General features: G+C 52.8%; 1 protein-coding gene across 1 annotated transcript; it reads right to left on the reverse strand.

Annotated features, from left to right (window-relative positions):
• Positions 1-267: 267 nt before the first annotated feature.
• On the reverse strand, positions 268-18628 carry tmem255b (transmembrane protein 255B). The gene is made up of 7 exons (XM_031819602.1): positions 18566-18628; positions 17378-17467; positions 12016-12096; positions 10735-10820; positions 9986-10145; positions 8876-9022; positions 268-513 (listed from the first exon to the last, which is right to left on the reverse strand). Exons 1-7 carry the CDS (start codon positions 18626-18628, stop codon positions 268-270), a joined length of 873 nt encoding a protein of 290 aa, XP_031675462.1.
• Between the last annotated feature and the right edge of the window lie 2113 nt (positions 18629-20741).

A 20741-nucleotide genomic window follows, 5' to 3' on the forward strand; every position in this document is an offset into this window, starting at 1 on the left:
TGATTGGTTGGAAGGATATGTTTGTTATATGGAAGCCATATCTGATTGGTTGGAAGGGTAGATGGAGGCCATATCTGATTGGTTGGAAGGATATGTTTGTTATATGGAAGCCATATCTGATTGATTGATAGGATATATGGAAGCTGTCACACCGAGCTGATTCCTTCATGTCTGTGCTGACCAGGTGACAGAGACTAGGTGTTGTTTCTGGACATTAGCCTCTCTTACCCTGGCCTAAAGGTCAAAGGCTAAAGGTCAGGTTGGCATTCAGCATGCATAAGGAGGGGGCTTCTCGAAGCCGGAGGGCCCGTAGACGGGGCCAGGGTAGAGGGCAGGGGCGTTGGGTGTTAGCATGTAACCCTGACCAGGGTCCTGGGAGCCAGTCTGGAAGGTGGGCTGGCAGGGGGCCTGGGCGGAAGGCTGGCTCTGGCTCTCCTCTGACGGAGAGGAGGGGGTTAGGGTCATCTCCAGGCCGGGCTGGGGGGTGGAGGGGCCCTGGTAACTGCTGTGGTGCTGAGAAAGACAGAGAGAGAGAAGAGGAGAGACAACAGAGGAGAGAGAGAGAGACCGAGGTCGAGAGAGAGAGACAACAGAGGAGAGAGAGAGAGACATAGAGAGAAGAGAGCGAGGATAAAGAGAGGAGAGAGACGACAGAGAGGAGACATTCATATCACTGGATGAGGAGGAGCTTTGGGGTCTAACCTGCAGGGGCAGAGTGGGGTAGTTGGGGTAGTTGGGGTCTAACCTACAGGGGCAGAGTGGGGTAGTTGGGGTCTAACCTACAGGGGCAGAGTGGGGTAGTTGGGGTCTAACCTACAGGGGCAGAGTGGGGTAGTCGGGGTCTAACCTGCAGGGGCAGAGTGGGGTAGTCGGGGTCTAACCCCGTAGGGGCAGAGTGGGGTAGTCGGGGTCTAACCCCGTAGGGGCAGAGTGGGGTAGTCGGGGTCTAACCCCGTAGGGGCAGAGTGGGGTAGTCGGGGTCTAACCCCGTAGGGGCAGAGTGGGGTAGTCGGGGTCTAACCTACAGGGGCAGAGTGGGGTAGTTGGGGGTCTAACCTACAGGGGCAGAGTGGGGTAGTCGGGGTCTAACCTGCAGGGGCAGAGTGGGGTAGTCAGGGTCTAACCCCGTAGGGGCAGAGTGGGGTAGTCGGGGTCTAACCCCGTAGGGGCAGAGTGGGGTAGTCGGGGTCTAACCCCGTAGGGGCAGAGTGGGGTAGTCGGGATCTAACCCCGTAGGGGCAGAGTGGGGTAGTCGGGATCTAACCCCGTAGGGGCAGAGTGGGGTAGTCGGGGTCTAACCCCGTAGGGGCAGAGTGGGGTAGTCGGGGTCTAACCTACAGGGGCAGAGTGGGGTAGTCGGGGTCTAACCTGCAGGGGCAGAGTGGGGTAGTCGGGGTCTAACCCCGTAGGGGCAGAGTGGGGTAGTCGGGGTCTAACCCCGTAGGGGCAGAGTGGGGTAGTCGGGGTCTAACCCCGTAGGGGCAGAGTGGGGTAGTCGGGTCTAACCCCGTAGGGGCAGAGTGGGGTAGTCGGGGTCTAACCCGTAGGGGCAGAGTGGGGTAGTCGGGGTCTAACCTACAGGGGCAGAGTGGGGTAGTCGGGGTCTAACCCCGTAGGGGCAGAGTGGGGTAGTCGGGGTCTAACCTACAGGGGCAGAGTGGGGTAGTTGGGGTCTAACCCCGTAGGGGCAGAGTGGGGTAGTCGGGGTCTAACCCCGTAGGGGCAGAGTGGGGTAGTCGGGGTCTAACCTACAGGGGCAGAGTGGGGTAGTCGGGGTCTAACCCCGTAGGGGCAGAGTGGGGTAGTCGGGGTCTAACCTACAGGGGCAGAGTGGGGTAGTTGGGGTCTAACCTACAGGGGCAGAGTGGGGTAGTCGGGGTCTAACCTACAGGGGCAGAGTGGGGTAGTTGGGGTCTAACCTACAGGGGCAGAGTGGGGTAGTCGGGGTCTAACCTGCAGGGGCAGAGTGGGGTAGTCAGGGTCTAACCCCGTAGGGGCAGAGTGGGGTAGTCGGGGTCTAACCCCGTAGGGGCAGAGTGGGGTAGTCGGGGTCTAACCCCGTAGGGGCAGAGTGGGGTAGTCGGGGTCTAACCCCGTAGGGGCAGAGTGGGGTAGTCGGGGTCTAACCTACAGGGGCAGAGTGGGGTAGTCGGGGTCTAACCTGCAGGGGCAGAGTGGGGTAGTCGGGGTCTAACCCCGTAGGGGCAGAGTGGGGTAGTCGGGGTCTAACCCCGTAGGGGCAGAGTGGGGTAGTCGGGGTCTAACCCCGTAGGGGCAGAGTGGGGTAGTCGGGGTCTAACCCCGTAGGGGCAGAGTGGGGTAGTCGGGGTCTAACCTACAGGGGCAGAGTGGGGTAGTTGGGGTCTAACCCCGTAGGGGCAGAGTGGGGTAGTCGGGGTCTAACCCCGTAGGGGCAGAGTGGGGTAGTCGGGGTCTAACCCCGTAGGGGCAGAGTGGGGTAGTCGGGGTCTAACCCCGTAGGGGCAGAGTGGGGTAGTCGGGGTCTAACCTGCAGGGGCAGAGTGGGGTAGTCGGGGTCTAACCCCGTAGGGGCAGAGTGGGGTAGTCGGGGTCTAACCCCGTAGGGGCAGAGTGGGGTAGTCGGGGTCTAACCCCGTAGGGGCAGAGTGGGGTAGTCGGGGTCTAACCCGTAGGGGCAGAGTGGGGTAGTCGGGGTCTAACCTACAGGGGCAGAGTGGGGTAGTCGGGGTCTAACCCCGTAGGGGCAGAGTGGGGTAGTCGGGGTCTAACCCCGTAGGGGCAGAGTGGGGTAGTCGGGGTCTAACCTACAGGGGCAGAGTGGGGTAGTCGGGGTCTTTTTTAATTTATTTTTATTTCACCTTTATTTAACCAGGTAGGCTAGTTGAGAACAAGTTCTCATTTGCAACTGCGACCTGGCCAAGATAAAGCATAGCAGTGTGAGCATACAACAAAGAGTTACACATGGAGTAAACAATTAACAAGTCAATAACACAGTAGAAAACAAAGGGGGGTCTATATACAATGTGTGCAAAAGGCATGAGGAGGTAGGCAAATAATTACAATTTTGCAGATTAACACTGGAGTGATAAATGATCAGATGGTCATGTACAGGTAGAGATATTGGTGTGCAGAAGAGCAGAAAAGTAAATAAATAAAAACAGTATGGGGATGAGGTAGGTGAAAAGGGTGGGCTATTTACCAATAGACTATGTACAGCTGCAGCGATCGGTTAGCTGCTCAGATAGCTGATGTTTGAAGTTGGTGAGGGAGATAAAAGTCTCCAACTTCAGCGATTTTTGCAATTCGTTCCAGTCACAGGCAGCAGAGTACTGGAACGAAAGGCGGCCAAATGAGGTGTTGGCTTTAGGGATGATCAGTGAGATACACCTGCTGGAGCGCGTGCTACGGATGGGTGTTGCCATCGTGACCAGTGAGCTGAGATAAGGCGGAGCTTTACCTAGCATAGACTTGTAGATGACCTGGAGCCAGTGGGTCTGGCGACGAATATGTAGCGAGGGCCAGCCGACTAGAGCATACAAGTCGCAGTGGTGGGTGGTATAAGGTGCTTTAGTGACAAAACGGATGGCACTGTGATAGACTGCATCCAGTTTGCTGAGTAGAGTGTTGGAAGCCATTTTGTAGATGACATCGCCGAAGTCGAGGATCGGTAGGATAGTCAGTTTTACTAGGGTAAGCTTGGCGGCGTGAGTGAAGGAGGCTTTGTTGCGGAATAGAAAGCCGACTCTTGATTTGATTTTCGATTGGAGATGTTTGATATGAGTCTGGAAGGAGAGTTTGCAGTCTAGCCAGACACCTAGGTACTTATAGACGTCCACATATTCTAGGTCGGAACCATCCAGGGTGGTGATGCTAGTCGGGCATGCAGGTGCAGGCAGCGACCGGTTGAAAAGCATGCATTTGGTTTTACTAGCGTTTAAGAGCAGTTGGAGGCCACGGAAGGAGTGTTGTATGGCATTGAAGCTTGTTTGGAGGTTAGATAGCACAGTGTCCAAAGACGGGCCGAAAGTATATAGAATGGTGTCGTCTGCGTAGAGGTGGATCAGGGAATCGCCCGCAGCAAGAGCAACATCATTGATATACACAGAGAAAAGAGTCGGCCCGAGAATTGAACCCTGTGGCACCCCCATAGAGACTGCCAGAGGACCGGACAGCATGCCCTCCGATTTGACACACTGAACTCTGTCTGCAAAGTAATTGGTGAACCAGGCAAGGCAGTCATCCGAAAAACCGAGGCTACTGAGTCTGCCGATAAGAATATGGTGATTGACAGAGTCGAAAGCCTTGGCAAGGTCGATGAAGACGGCTGCACAGTACTGTCTTTTATCGATGGCGGTTATGATATCGTTTAGTACCTTGAGTGTGGCTGAGGTGCACCCATGACCGGCTCGGAAACCAGATTGCACAGCGGAGAAGGTACGGTGGGATTCGAGATGGTCAGTGACCTGTTTGTTGACTTGGCTTTCGAAGACCTTAGATAGGCAGGGCAGGATGGATATAGGTCTGTAACAGTTTGGGTCCAGGGTGTCTCCCCCTTTGAAGAGGGGGATGACTGCGGCAGCTTTCCAATCCTTGGGGATCTCAGACGAGATGAAAGAGAGGTTGAACAGGCTGGTAATAGGGGTTGCGACAATGGTGGCAGATAGTTTCAGAAATAGAGGGTCCAGATTGTCAAGCCCAGCTGATTTGTACGGGTCCAGGTTTTGCAGCTCTTTCAGAACATCTGCTATCTGGATTTGGGTAAAGGAGAACCTGGAGAGGCTTGGGCGAGGAGCTGCGGGGGGGGCGGAGCTGTTGGCCGAGGTTGAAGTAGCCAGGCGGAAGGCATGGCCAGCCGTTGAGAAATGCTTATTGAAGTTTTCGATAATCATGGATTTATCAGTGGTGACCGTGTTACCTAGCCTCAGTGCAGTGGGCAGCTGGGAGGAGGTGCTCTTGTTCTCCATGGACTTCACAGTGTCCCAGAACTTTTTGGAGTTGGAGCTACAGGATGCAAACTTCTGCCTGAAGTAGCTGGCCTTAGCTTTCCTGACTGACTGCGTGTATTGGTTCCGGACTTCCCTGAACAGTTGCATATCACGGGGACTATTCGATGCTATTGCAGTCCGCCACAGGATGTTTTTGTGCTGGTCGAGGGCAGTCAGGTCTGGGGTGAACCAAGGGCTGTATCTGTTCTTAGTTCTGCATTTTTTGAACGGAGCATGCTTATCTAAAATGGTGAGGAAGTTACTTTTAAAGAATGACCAGGCATCCTCAACTGACGGGATGAGGTCAATGTCCTTCCAGGATACCCGGGCCAGGTCGATTAGAAAGGCCTGCTCACAGAAGTGTTTTAGGGAGCGTTTGACAGTGATGAGGGGTGGTCGTTTGACTGCGGCTCCGTAGCGGATACAGGCAATGAGGCAGTGATCGCTGAGATCCTGGTTGAAGACAGCGGAGGTGTATTTGGAGGGCCAGTTGGTCAGGATGACGTCTATGAGGGTGCCCTTGTTTACAGAGTTAGGGTTGTACCTGGTGGGTTCCTTGATGATTTGTGTGAGATTGAGGGCATCTAGCTTAGATTGTAGGACTGGCGGGGTGTTAAGCATATCCCAGTTTAGGTCACCTAACAGAACAAACTCTGAAGCTAGATGGGGGGCGATCAATTCACAAATGGTGTCCAGGGCACAGCTGGGAGCTGAGGGGGGTCGGTAGCAGGCGGCAACCGTGAGAGACTTATTTCTGGAGAGAGTAATTTTCAAAATTAGTAGTTCGAACTGTTTGGGTATGGACCTGGAAAGTATGACATTACTTTGCAGGCTATCTCTGCAGTAAACTGCAACTCCTCCCCCTTTGGCAGTTCTATCTTGACGGAAGATGTTATAGTTGGGTATGGAAATCTCTGAATTTTTGGTGGCCTTCCTGAGCCAGGATTCAGACACAGCAAGGACATCAGGGTTAGCAGAGTGTGCTAAAGCAGTGAGTAAGACAAACTTAGGGAGGAGGCTTCTGATGTTGACATGCATGAAACCAAGGCTTTTTCGATCACAGAAGTCAACAAATGAGGGTGCCTGGGGACATGCAGGGCCTGGGTTTACCTCCACATCACCCGCGGAACAGAGAAGGAGTAGTATGAGGGTGCGGCTAAAGGCTATCAAAACTGGTCGCCTAGAGCGTTGGGGACAGAGAATAAAAGGAGCAGGTTTCTGGGCATGGTAGAATATATTCAGGGCATAATGCGCAGACAGGGGTATGGTGGGGTGCGGGTACAGCGGAGGTAAGCCCAGGCACTGGGTGATGATGAGAGAGGTTGTATCTCTGGACATGCTGGTAGTAATGGGTGAGGTCACCGCATGTGTGGGAGGTGGGACAAAGGAGTTATCAGGGGTATGAAGAGTGGAACTAGGGGCTCCATTGTGAACTAAAACAATGATAACTAACCTGAACAACAGTATACAAGGCATATTGACATTTGAGAGAGACATACAGCGAGGCATACAGTAATCACAGGTGTTGAATTGGGAAAGCTAGCTAAAACAGTAGGTGAGACAACAGCTAATCAGCTGCAGGGGCAGAGTGGGGTAGTCAGGGTCTAACCCCGTAGGGGCAGAGTGGGGTAGTCGGGGTCTAACCCCGTAGGGGCAGAGTGGGGTAGTCGGGGTCTAACCCCGTAGGGGCAGAGTGGGGTAGTCGGGGTCTAACCTACAGGGGCAGAGTGGGGTAGTCGGGGTCTAACCCCGTAGGGGCAGAGTGGGGTAGTCGGGGTCTAACCCCGTAGGGGCAGAGTGAGGTAGTCGGGGTCTAACCTACAGGGGCAGAGTGGGGTAGTCGGGGTCTAACCTACAGGGGCAGAGTGGGGTAGTTGGGGTCTAACCTAGAGGGGCAGAGTGGGGTAGTCGGGGTCTAACCTACAGGGGCAGAGTGCGGTAGTCGGGGTCTAACCTACAGGGGCAGAGTGCAGTAGTCAGGATCTAACCTACAGGGGCAGAGTGGGGTAGTCGGGGGTCTAACCCCGTAGGGGCAGAGTGCAGTAGTCGGGGTCTAACCCCGTAGGGGCAGAGTGGGGTAGTTGGGGTCTAACCTACAGGGGCAGAGTGCAGTAGTCGGGGTCTAACCTACAGGGGCAGAGTGGGGTAGTTGGGGTCTAACCTACAGGGGCAGAGTGCAGTAGTCGGGGTCTAACCTACAGGGGCAGAGTGGGGTAGTTGGGGTAGTTGGGGTAGTTTGGGTCTAACCCCGTACGGGCAGAGCGGGGTAGTTGGGGTTTAACCTACAGGGGCAGAGTGGGGTAGTTGGGGTCAAACCCCGTAGGGGCAGAGTGGGGTAGTTTGTGGTAGTTGGGGTCTAACCTGCAGGGGCAGAGTGGGGTAGTCGGGGTCTAACCCCGTAGGGGCAGAGTGGGGTAGTTGGGGTCTAACCTACAGGGGCAGAGTGGGGTAGTTGGGGTCAAACCCCGTAGGGGCAGAGTGGGGTAGTTTGTGGTAGTTGGGGTCTAACCTGCAGGGGCAGAGTGGGGTAGTTGGGGTTAGTTGGGGTCTAACCCCGTAGGGGCAGAGTGGGGTAGTTGGGGTCTAACCTTTGGGGGTAGTTGGGGTCTAACCCTGTAGGGGCAGAGTGGGCTAGTTGGGGTCTAACCTGCAGGGGCAGAGTGGGGTAGTTGGGGGTAGTTGGGGTCTAACCCTGTAGGGACAGAGTGGGGTAGTTGGGGTCTAACCTGCAGGGGCATAGTGGGGTAGTTGGGGTCCAACCTACAGGGGCAGAGTGGGGTAGTTGGGGTCTAACCTACAGGGGCAGAGTGGGGTAGTTGGGGTCTAACCTAGAGGGGCAGAGTGGGGTAGTTGGGGTCTAACCTACAGGGACAGAGTGGGGTAGTTGGGGTCTAACCTAGAGGGGCAGAGTGGGGTAGTTGGGGTCTAACCTACAGGGGCAGAGTGGGGTAGTTGGGGTCTAACCTACAGGGGCAGAGTGGGGTAGTTGGGGTCTAACCTGCAGGGGCAGAGTGGGGTAGTTGGGGTTAGTTGGGGTCTAACCCCGTAGGGGCAGAGTGGGGTAGTTGGGGTCTAACCTTTGGGGGTAGTTGGGGTCTAACCCTGTAGGGGCAGAGTGGGCTAGTTGGGGTCTAACCTGCAGGGGCAGAGTGGGGTAGTTGGGGGTAGTTGGGGTCTAACCCTGTAGGGACAGAGTGGGGTAGTTGGGGTCTAACCTGCAGGGGCAGAGTGGGGTAGTTGGGGTCTAACCTACAGGGGCAGAGTGGGGTAGTTGGGGTCTAACCTACAGGGGCAGAGTGGGGTAGTTGGGGTCTAACCTAGAGGGGCAGAGTGGGGTAGTTGGGGTCTAACCTACAGGGACAGAGTGGGGGTAGTTGGGGTCTAACCTAGAGGGGCAGAGTGGGGTAGTTGGGGTCTAACCTACAGGGGCAGAGTGGGGTAGTTGGGGTCTAACCTACAGGGGCAGAGTGGGGTAGTTGGGGTCTAACCTCCAGGGGCAGAGTGGGGTAGTTGGGGTCTAATCTACAGGGGCAGAGTGGGGTAGTTGGGGTAGTTGGGGTCTAACCTACAGGGGCAGAGTGGGGTAGTTGGGGTCTAACCTAGAGGGGCAGAGTGGGGTAGTTGGGGTCTAACCTACAGGGACAGAGTGGGGTAGTTGGGGTCTAACCTACAGGGGCAGAGTGGGGTAGTTGGGGTCTAACCTACAGGGGCAGAGTGGGGTAGTTGGGGTCTAACCTACAGGGGCAGAGTGGGGTAGTTGGGGTCTAACCTACAGGGGCAGAGTGGGGTAGTTGGGGTCTAACCTACAGGGGCATAGTGGGGTAGTTGGGGTCTAACCTATAGGGGCAGAGTGGGGTAGTTGGGGTCTAACCTACAGGGGCAGAGCGGGGTAGTTGGGGTATTTTTACCTGCATGGGCAAAGCGGGGTAGTTGGGGTAGGCGGGCAGGGCCTGTCCATTGGGGCAGAAGCCAGCGTAGGTCACCACGTGCTGGGTGGGGTTATACATGATGTGGGGGGGTGGGGCGGGACTGGGGGACATCTGGGGGGCGGGAGCCTGAGATAAAGGGAGACAGAAGGAGGGAAGGAGAGGGAGGAGGGAGGGAGAGGGGAGGGGAGGGAAGGGGGAGGGGAGGGGAGGGGAGAAGAGGGGGGGAAGGGAGATGGGAGGGAGGGAGAAAGAGAGAGGGGAAGGGAGAGGGCAGGGAGAGAGAAAGAGAGAGGGGAAGGGAGAGGGCAGGGAGAGAGAAAGAGAGAGGGGAAGGGAGAGGGCAGGGAGGGAGAAAGAGAGAGGGAAGGGGGGAGGGGAGGGAGAAAGAGAGGGGGAAGGGGGAGGGGGAAGGGAGAGGGAGAGGGGAGAGGAGGGAAAGAGGGAGAGCGAAGGGAGGGAGAGAGGGTGAAGGGAGAGGGGAGAGGGGAGGGAAGGGAGAGAAGGGGCGAAGGGAGAGGGGAGGGAAAGAGGGAGAGTGAAGGGAGGGAGAGAGGGTGAAGGGAAGGGAGAGGGGAGAGAAGGGGGTAAGGGAGAAAGAGAGAGCGGAGGGGAGGGGGGAAGGGAGAAAGAGAGAGTGGAGGGGAGGGGGGAAGGGAGAGAGAAAGAGGGGAGGGGAGGGGGGAAGGGAGAAAGAGAGAGGGGAGGGGAGGGGGGAAGGGAGAAAGAGAGAGGGGGGAGGGGGGAAGGGAGAAAGAGAGAGGGGAGGGGAGGGGGGAAGGGAGAAAGAGAGAGGGGGGAGGGGGGAAGGGAGAAAGAGGAGAGGGGAGGGGAGGGGGGAAGGAGAAAGGGGGAGGGGAGGGGGGAAGGGAGAAAGGGGGAGGGGGAGGGGGAAGGGAGAAAGAGAGAGGGGAGGGGAGGGGAGGGGGGAAGAGAGAGGAATACATATAGTTAGTGTAAACAATAACAAATGAAATAGGTACCTAACAAACAGACGTGTGTTCTAGGTATTGTGTGTGTGTGTGTGTGTGTGTGTGTGTGTGTGTGTGTGTGTGTGTGTGTGTGTGTGTGTGTGTGTGTGTGTATGCCCACCAGGTCCTTGTAAGCCCCCAGTATAGCAGCTGTGATGATTCCCAGGAACAGGCCCATTATGTTGAGCACCACACAGGCCCACAGCAGACGATGGAGATGGACCACATCCCAGCAGCTACTCACCCCCGTGAACTCATAGTAATGGGTATGGTAGTCTGGACTGGAGGAGAGACAGGAGACAGAGTGAACTCATAGTAATGGGTATGGTAGTCTGGACTGGAGGAGAGACAGGAGACAGAGTGAACTCATAGTACTGGGTATGGTAGTCTGGACTGGAGGAGAGACAGGAGACAGAGTGAACTCATAGTAATGGGTATGGTAGTCTGGACTGGAGGAGAGACAGGAGACAGAGTGAACTCATAGTAATGGGTATGGTAGTCTGGACTGGAGGAGAGACAGGAGACAGAGTGAACTCATAGTACTGGGTATGGTAGTCTGGACTGGAGGAGAGACAGGAGACAGAGTGAACTCATAGTAATGGGTATGGTAGTCTGGACTGGAGGAGAGACAGGAGACAGAGTGAACTCATAGTAATGGGTATGGTAGTCTGGACTGGAGGAGAGACAGGAGACAGAGTGAACTCATAGTAATGGGTATGGTAGTCTGGACTGGAGGAGAGAGAGGAGACAGAGTGAACTCATAGTAATGGGTATGGTAGTCTGGACTGGAGGAGAGAGAGGAGACAACAGACAGTCACACACACACCTCCGTGCTTGAACGGGAACACACACACAGGTGTTTTTCCTTACCTCTCACAGTTGTACAGGTCACAGCAGTAGCAGGTGTTGCTCTTCATTCTCACTTTACACTCACTGTTGAATGAGCTGCACACCACCTACAGACAGACAGACAGACAGACAGACAGACAGACAGACAGACAGACAGACAGACAGACAGACAGACAGACAGACAGACAGAACAGAGACAAAGAGACATTACTATGGCAGCAAATAACATAATATGTCATTGTCAGTAGATGGTGCCAGAGAGCCCAAAACCCCAACCAGCGAACCCGTCCCAAACCATAACCCCTAACTATGTATTATCTACCCCCCATAACCCCTAACTATGTATTATCTGCCCCCCCATAACCCCTAACTATGTATTATCTGCCCCCCCATAACCCCTAACTATGTATTATCTGCCCCCCCATAACCCCTAACTATGTATTATCTACCCCCCCATAACCCATAACTATGTATTATCTACCCCCCCATAACCCCTAACTATGTATTATCTACCCCCCCATAACCCTAACTATGTATTATCTACCCCCCCATAACCATAACTATGTATTATCTACCCCCCCATAACCCCTAACTATGTATTATCTACCCCCCCATAACCCCTAACTATGTATTATCTACCCCCCATAACCCCTAACTATGTATTATCTACCCCCCATATTATTTCAGACTCTAAAGATAGACCTACGCCCCCCCCTCCTCCACTATTAAAGGAATAGGGTGTTATTTCAGACACAGGCTCAATCTCCATGGTAACACTGTGAACACGCTGTACTGAGTGGGAAGGGAAAGATCCGCCCCACAACTTTTACTAACTCTGTAAAGACTTCATCGAGCTTTAATGAATTCTGAAAGCCATAAGCAAGTCATTCAACGTTTTTCACACACAGTATACTTAGGAAGGATGTGTGTGTGTGGTGGGAGGTGGAGGTGTGTGTGTGGAGGTGTGTGTGTGTGTGTGTGTGGAGGAGGTGTGTGTGTGTGGTGGGGTGTGTGTGGTGGGGGGTGTGTGTGTGGAGGAGGTGTGTGTGTAGAGGAGGTGTGTGTGTGGAGGAGGTGTGTGTGTGTGTGTGGTGGCGAGGTGTGTGTGTGGAGGAGGTGTTTGTGTGTGTGTGTGTGTGTGTGTGGAGGAGGTGTGTGTGTGTGTGGAGGAGATGTGTGTGTGGTGGGGTGTGTGTGTGTGTGTGTGTGTGTGTGGTGTGTGTGTGTGGTGTGTGTGTGTGTGTGTGTGTGTGTGTGTGTGTGTGTGTGTGTGTGTGTGTGTGTGTGTGTGTTCTGATTCACCTCAGTATAATAGTTGTCGTAGGCGTACCCTGATCCACTGGCGTAGAACTCACACCTGTCCTCCAGCAGCGGCCTACTGTCCTGAGAGAGGAAACAGAGAGGAGATTCAAGTTGAAACTAACAGCATTTTAACAACATGAAATCTTATTAAAATGTATTCATATATACACCCCCAGGAAGAATATGAATCATTATCTGACAAGCGAGCCATTAGATATGGTCATTTTGACGTTTTCATAAATTCTTAGAATGTTTAGGAATTACGTAGAGTCAGGCATATGTGAACATTCTATAGCAATATATAATGGGAACATGGCTGTGTGTTTGGACAATTAATAGACACTGCAGGACATAAAACCCAATAACAGACCGGAGTCTAGGCAGACTGTTCGGTGTGCTACAGCCAATCAGAGCGACAGTAGACATATAGTTTCTGTGTCGGGGGGCTAGGATCAGTCTGTTATATCTGGAGTACTGTCTTATCTGGTGTCCTGTGTGAATTTAAGTTTGCCCTCTCTAATTCTCTCTTTTCTCTCGGAGGACCTGAGCCCTAGGACCATACCTCAGGACTACCTGGCCTGATGACTCCTTGCTGTCCCCAGTCCACCTGGTCATGCTGCTGCTCCAGCAGTTTCAACTGTTCTGCCTGCGGCTATGGAACCCTGACCAGTTCACCGGACGTGCTACCTTGTCCTGATCTGCTGTTTTCAACTCTCTCTCTACCGCACCTGCTGTCTCTAACTCTGAATGATCAGCTACGAAAAGCCTAATTACATTTACCCTTGAGGTGCTGACCTGTTGCACCCTCTACAACCACTGTGACCTTGACCCTGCTGGTCATCTAGGAACGTTTGAACATCTTGGCCATGTTCTGTTATAATCTCCACCCGGCACAGCCAGAAGAGGACTGGCCACCTCTCAGAGCCTGGTTCCTCTCTAGGTTTATAATCTCCACCCGGCACAGCCAGAAGAGGACTGGCCACCCCTCAGAGCCTGGTTCCTCTCTAGGTTTATAATCTCCACCCGGCACAGCCAGAAGAGGACTGGCCACCTCTCAGAGCCTGGTTCCTCTCTAGGTTTATAATCTCCACCCGGCACAGCCAGAAGAGGACTGGCCACCCCTCAGAGCCTGGTTCCTCTCTAGGTTTATAATCTCCACCCGGCACAGCCAGAAGAGGACTGACCATCCCTCAGAGCCTGGTTCCTCTCTAGGTTATAATCTCCACCCGGCACAGCCAGAAGAGGACTGACCACCCCTCAGAGCCTGGTTCCTCTCTAGATTTATAATCTCCACCCGGCACAGCCAGAAGAGGACTGACCACCCCTCAGAGCCTGGTTCCTCTCTAGGTTTATAATCTCCACCCGGCCCCTCCAGAAGAGGACTGACCACCCCTCAGAGCCTGGTTCCTCTCTAGGTTTATAATCTCCACCCGGCACAGCCAGAAGAGGACTGACCACCCCTCAGAGCCTGGTTCCTCTCTAGGTTTATAATCTCCACCCGGCACAGCCAGAAGAGGACTGACCACCCCTCAGAGCCTGGTTCCTCTCTAGGTTTATAATCTCCACCCGGCCCCTCCAGAAGAGGACTGACCACCCCTCAGAGCCTGGTTCCTCTCTAGGTTTATAATCTCCACCCGGCACAGCCAGAAGAGGACTGACCACCCCTCAGAGCCTGGTTCCTCTCTAGGTTTATAATCTCCACCCGGCCCCTCCAGAAGAGGACTGACCACCCCTCAGAGCCTGGTTCCTCTCTAGGTTTATAATCTCCACCCGGCACAGCCAGAAGAGGACTGACCACCCCTCAGAGCCTGGTTCCTCTCTAGGTTTATAATCTCCACCCGGCACAGCCAGAAGAGGACTGGCCACCTCTCAGAGCCTGGTTCCTCTCTAGGTTTATAATCTCCACCCGGCCCCTCCAGAAGAGGACTGACCACCCCTCAGAGCCTGGTTCCTCTCTAGGTTTATAATCTCCACCCGGCACAGCCAGAAGAGGACTGACCACCCCTCAGAGCCTGGTTCCTCTCTAGGTTTATAATCTCCACCCGGCACAGCCAGAAGAGGACTGACCACCCCTCAGAGCCTGGTTCCTCTCTAGGTTGCTTCCAAGGTTCCTGCCTTTCTAGGGAGTTTTTCCTAGCCACCGTGCATTCTACACCTGCATTGCTTGCTGTTTGGGGATTTAGGCTGGGTTTCTTGATAGCAATTTGTGACATTGGCTGATGTAAATCAGGCATCTGTTTTTTATTTTCAATAAATTTGCCCCCAAAAAATCTAAAAAACATGTTTCGCTTTGTTCATTATGGGGTATTGTGATGTCATTATGGGGTATTGTGATGTCATTATGGGGTATTGTGATGTCATTATGGGGTATTGTGATGTCATTATGGGGTATTGTGATGTCATTATGGGGTATTGTGATGTCATTATGGGGTATTGTGATGTCATTATGGGGTAGTGTGTGGTAGATTGACGAGGAATTGTTTTTATTTAATCAATTTTAGAACAAGGCTGTAACGTAACAAAATGTGGAAAATGTCAAGGGGTCTGAATACTTTCTGAAGGTATTTAAGGTGTATTTTGTGGCTTTTTGCGAATGCGTTCTAATGATCTAAAGCGGCGCTGGGTCCTACTGCCTGTAAACACACAGACCAGTTCATAGTGAATGATGGCAGGTCCTACTGCCTGTAAACACACAGACCAGTTCATAGTGAATGATGACAGGTCCTACTGCCTGTAAACACCACAGACCAGTTCATAGTGAATGATTGACAGGTCCTACTGCCTGTAAACACACAGTCCAGTTCATAGTGAATGATGGCAGGTCCTACTGCCTGTAAACACACAGTCCAGTTCAAAGTGAATGATGGCAGGTCCTACTGCCTGTAAACACACAGTCCATTCAAAGTGAATGATGGCAGGTCCTACTGCCTGTAAACACACAGTCCAGTTCATAGTGAATGATGGCAGGTCTACTGCCTGTAAACACACAGACCAGTTCATAGTGAATGATGACAGGTCCTACTGCCTGTAAACACACAGACCAGTTCATAGTGAATGATGACAGGTCCTACTGCCTGTAAACACACAGTCCAGTTCATAGTGAATGATGGCAGGTCCTACTGCCTGTAAACACACAGTCCAGTTCAAAGTGAATGATGGCAGGTCCTACTGCCTGTAAACACACAGTCCAGTTCAAAGTGAATGATGGCAGGTCCTACTGCCTGTAAACACACAGTCCAGTTCATAGTGAATGATGACAGGTCCTACTGCCTGTAAACACACAGTCCAGTTCAAAGTGAATGATGCAGGTCCTACTGCCTGTAAACACACAGTCCAGTTCATAGTGAATGATGGCAGGTCCTACTGCCTGTAAACACACAGTCCATTCATAGTGAATGATGCAGGTCCTACTGCCTGTAATACACACAGTCCAGTTCATAGTGGAATTGATGACAGGCCCTACTGCCTGTAAACACACAGTCCAGTTCATAGTGAATGACGGCAGGTCCTACTGCCTATAAACACACAGTCCAGTTCATAGTGATGACGACAGGCCCTACTGCCTGTAAACACACAGTCCGTTCATAGTGAATGACGACAGGCCCTTTGTTTTAACTATTTCTCCCCAATTTCGTGGTGTCCAATTGGTAGTTACAGTCTTGTCTCATCGCTGCAACTCCCGTACGGACTCGGAGAGGCGAAGGTCAAGAGCTGTGCGTCCTCCGAAACACAACCCAACCAAGCCGCACTGCTTCTTGAACAACGCCAACTTAAACCCGCAAGTGATGGGTCAAGGACATCCCTGCCGGCCAAACCCTCCCCTAACCCGGACGACGCTGGGCTAATTGTGCGCCGCCCCATGGGTCTCCCGGTCGCGGCCGGCTGTGACAGAGCCTGGACTCGAACCCAGAATCTCTAGTGGCACAAGCTAGCACTGTGATGCAGGGCCTTAGACCACTGCACCACTCGGGAGGCCCTGGCAGGCCCTTGTGGCAAATCAATCAATCAAATATATTCAGACCCTTTGCTATGAGACTCGAAATTGAGCTCGGTGCATCCCTGTTCCATTGATCATCCTTGAGATGTTTCTACAACTTGATTGGAATCCACCTGTGGTAAATTCAATTGATTGGACATGATTTGGGAGACACACACCTGTCTATAAATCCCACAGTTGACAGAGCATGTCAGAGCAAAAACCAAGCCATGAGGTCAAAGGAATTGTTCGTAACCCTCCGAGACAGGATTGTATTGAGGCACAGATCTGGGGAAGGGTACCAAAAAGTGTCTGCAGCGATGAAGGTCCCCAAGAACACAGTGGCCTCCATCCTTCTTAAATGGAAGCAGTGTGGAACCACCAAGACTCTTCCTAGAGCTGTCTGTTATCTGTTCCTTCATCTCACAGCACTTTTCTCAGTCTGGTCGTGTCTTTCGGACGGTCTGATGACACATAGTGCACAGTATACTGTAACTATAGCAGAGTTACTTGTTCAATTCCTACCTTAAAGGAAACGAGAGGTTTCTTCACCAGCATCAATAATCCACAGTAATACAGATGTGAAATGTAAACAACTGCATCCCGATGAGATTCGGTTTTCATGTGGCGATATTCATATGAACAATGTCTTGTGCATCTACATTGGCTGCTGTTTGGGGTTGTAGGCTGGGTTTCTGTACAGCCCTTGGGACATCTACTGATGGAAAAAGGGCTTTATAAATACATTTGATTGATTAATTGAGTGTCTGTTTGTTTCATATCTGCAAAGTAGTTAAAAACACTGTCAGTTTCCACTTTAAGGCTGTGTTAAAGTAGTGCACTATCTAGGGAAACGGGGGCTGTTTGGGAGGCAACCTAGTATTTCTGTAGCTTGTCTTGTCTCAGAGTGAAGGGATGTTAGTGTTATTATGGGATGTTCAATCGGTCTTAACTGGGCTGTCAGACCAGAGCACCCACATGCCGGGCAGGGCGAGTGCTCAGATAGATTGGGTCTGGTTTGGACTTTGCCATGTGAATAACGACAGAGCGGTGACGAGGACAGTTGGCCACGGAGACCAGAGTTTCCATCTGATTGTTTCTACAAAGTTTCATTACCGGAGTCAGTCTGAGCAGAGGGTGTGTGTGTGGTGTGGTGTGTGTGTGTGGTGGTGTGTGTGTGTGGTGTGTTGTGTGTGGGTGTGTGTGTGTGTGTGTGTGTGTGTGTGTGTGTGTGTGTGTGTGTGTGAGTGTGAGTGTGCGTGGTGCCGTGCGAGCGCGTGTGTGTGAGAGTGCGAGTGTGCGTGAGTGTGTGTGTGTGCGTGCATGCGTGTGAGTGTGTGTGTGAGTGTGAGTGTGGTGTGTGTGTGTGTGTGTGTGTGTACTGACTATGAACTCAGCCGCGATGATTCCGTCCACGATGGCACAGAAGAAGGAAGCGATGACTCCCATACTGATGAAGATGATGGCTGCCATGAGCTGGCAGGAGGAAGAGAGGGAGAGGAGAAGAGGGGAGAAAGAGAGAGGAAGGAGGGGAGGAGGAGGAGAGAGAGCGAGCGAGAGGAAGGAAGGAAGGAAAGGGAGGTAAGGGGGAGAGGAGGAGAAAGAGAGGGAGAGGAGAAGGGGGGAGGGGGGAAGGAGAGAGGAAGAGAGGGAGGAGAGGAAGAAGAGGAGGTAGGGAGGAGAAGCGAGGAGGTTAAGGAGAGAAGGAGAGAAGTAGAATTAGTAAGGTGTAATGCACATAACACACCCCCGACACACAAACACAGCCAGTGTCCCAGTAAGTGTCCTTGACTCAGATGATTGTGTTGCCTGGATGAGGACTGGGCTACTAAAGGAAATGTACAGCTCTCTGCTTCCTGCCTCGTCAGGCAGAGGTACTTTATGGGGTTGTTTAGTGTCCTCCAATCAGAGTGGGCCAAAGGGACGACCCTTCTACACAGGGAAGGTCAATCTCATTCCCCCAATCTGATTCACCAACACACACACCTTAACACAGACTGTCTCTCTCTCTCACACACACACGTCACATACTCATCCACGCACACATGCACCCACACCTTTTCACAATCTCTTCCCACACACACAACACACACAAAACATGTTCACAAACTCACATACTCTGACAAACACACACAATCCTATGAAGACACATCCTAAACCAACTCAGTTCAATCAATACAGCATCCTCATTCCATTGACAGGGAGAAAACCATTCATGTTAGAAAACCCAGTCAGTTGGAAATGAGGGTTTTCTAATCAAGGCCTGTTCATGGGAACATGACTGGTGGTCATTTCTTCAGCTCACTGAGTCACCATGATAGAGTGTGGTGAGCAACGTTTCACACACACACACACACACACACACACACACACACACACACAGCACACACACACACACACACACAACACACACACACACACACACACACACAGCCATCCAACCCCAGCAGACCCTATCACAGATGGGTGTTCATCAAGTTGATATTGTAAAGCGTTTTAAAGCTGCCTCCCAATTCCCTCCTAGCAGACTGGTGCTGGGCATGATGGCTGTGTGCTTTTCCTGTACCTCCTTACTGCCCTGGCCCAGCTTTCATCCTTCCCGGCCGTGACACTCGTCACCATCATGGAGATACACATGTTCCTCACAAGACGCTCTTTTTACACAAGGTGAAAATCTGAATCCAACAGAAGCCTCAATACACACAGTCCCTCTCCTCCTCTCATATCTCATCTCTCCTCCACTCTTAACCCATCTCCCCTCCTCTCTTATCCATCTCTCCTCCTCTCCCCCTCCTCTCTTAACCCATCTCTCCTCCTCTCTTAACCCATCTCCCCTCCTCTCTTATCCCATCTCTCCTCCTCTCCCCTCCTCTCTTAACCCATCTCTCCTCCTCTCTTAACCCATCTCCCCTCCTCTCTTATCCCATCTCTCCTCCTCTCCCCTCCTCTCTTATCCCATCTCTCCTCCTCTCCCCTCCTCTCTTATCCCATCTCTCCTCCTCTCCCCTCCTCTCTTATCCCATCTCTCCTCCTCTCCCCTCCTCTCTTATCCATCTCTCCTCCTCTCCCCTCCACTCTTAACCCATCTCTCCTCCTCTCTTAACCCATCTCCCCTCCTCTCTTATCCCATCTCTCCTCCTCTCCCCTCCTCTCTTATCCCATCCTCCTCCTCTCCCCTCCTCTCTTATCCCATCTCTCCTCCTCTCTCTCCCCTCCTCTCTTAACCCATCTCTCCTCCTCTCATCTCGTCTCATATCTCCTCCTCTCCCTCCTCTCTTAACCCATCTCTCCTCCTCTCTCCTCCTCTCTTATCCCATCTCTCCTCCTCTCCCCTCCTCTCATATCCCATCTCTCCTCCTCTCTCCTCCACTCTTAACCCCATCTCTCCTCCTCTCTTATCCCATCTCTCTCTCCTCTCTCTCCTCTCATCATATCCCATCTCTCCTCCTCTCTCCTCCTCTCTTACCCATCTCTCCTCCTCTCTTATCCCATCTCCTTCCTCCTCTCCCCTCCTCTCATATCCCATCTCTCTCCTCTCTTATCCCATCTCTCCTCCTCTCATATCCCCATCTCCCTCTCTCTCTCCACTCTTACCATCTCCTCTCCCCTCCTCTCTTAACCATCTCCCCTCCTCTCTTAACCCATCTCCCTCCTCTCTTACCCATCTCTCCTCCACTCTTAACCCATCTCTCCTCCACTCTTAACCCATCTCTCTCCACTCTTAACCCATCTCTCTCCACTCTTAACCCATCTCTCCTCCTCTCTTAACCCATCTCCCCTCCTCTCTTAACCCATCTCCCCTCCTCCATATCCCATCTCTCCTCCTCTCCCCTCCTCTCTTAACCCATCTCTCCTCTCTCCCCTCCTCTCTTAACCCATCTCTCCTCCTCTCTCCCTCCTCTCTTAACCCATCTCTCCTCCTCTCCCCTCCTCTCTTAACCCATCTCTCCTCCTCTCCCCTCCTCTTCTAACCCATCTCTCCTCCTCTCTCCTCCTCTCTTAACCCATCTCTCCTCCTCTCTCCCCTCTCTTAACCATCTCTCCTCCTCTCCCTCCTCTCTTAACCCATCTCTCCTCCTCTCTCCTCCTCTCTAACCATCTCTCCACTCTCTTAACCCATCTCTCCTCCTCTCTCCCCCTCTCTTAACCCATCTCTCCTCCTCTCCCCTCCTCTCTTACGCATCTCTCCTCCTCTCCCCCTCTCTCTTAACCCATCTCTCCTCTCTCCCCTCGTCTCTTAACCCATCTCTCCTCCTCTCCCCTCCTCTCTTAACCCATCTCTCCTCCTCTCTCCTCCTCTCTTAACCCATCTCTCCTCCTCTCTTAACCCATCTCTCCTCCTCTCTCCCCCTCTCTTAACCCATCTCTCCTCCTCTCCCCTCCTCTCTTAACCCATCTCTCCCCCTCTCTTAACACATCTCCTCTCCTATCCCATCTCTCCTCCTCTCCCCTCCTCTCTTACACATCTCCTCTCCTCTTAACACATCTCCTCTCCTCTTAACACATCTCCTCCTCTCTTAACACATCTCCTCTCCTCTTATCACATCTCCTCTCCTCTTAACACATCTCCTCTCCACTTATCACATCTCTCCTCCTCTCCCCTCCCCTCCTCTCTTACCCATCTCTCCTCCTCTCCCCCCTCCCCTCCTCTTTAAACCATCTCTCCTCCTCTCCCCTCCTCTCTTAACCCATCTCTCCTCCTCTCCCCTCCTCTCTTATCCTCTCTCCTCCTCTCCCTCCTCTCTTATCC

This window comes from Oncorhynchus kisutch, unplaced genomic scaffold (assembly GCF_002021735.2).
Source record: "Oncorhynchus kisutch isolate 150728-3 unplaced genomic scaffold, Okis_V2 scaffold2322, whole genome shotgun sequence".
NCBI classification, from domain to species: domain Eukaryota; kingdom Metazoa; phylum Chordata; class Actinopteri; order Salmoniformes; family Salmonidae; genus Oncorhynchus; species Oncorhynchus kisutch.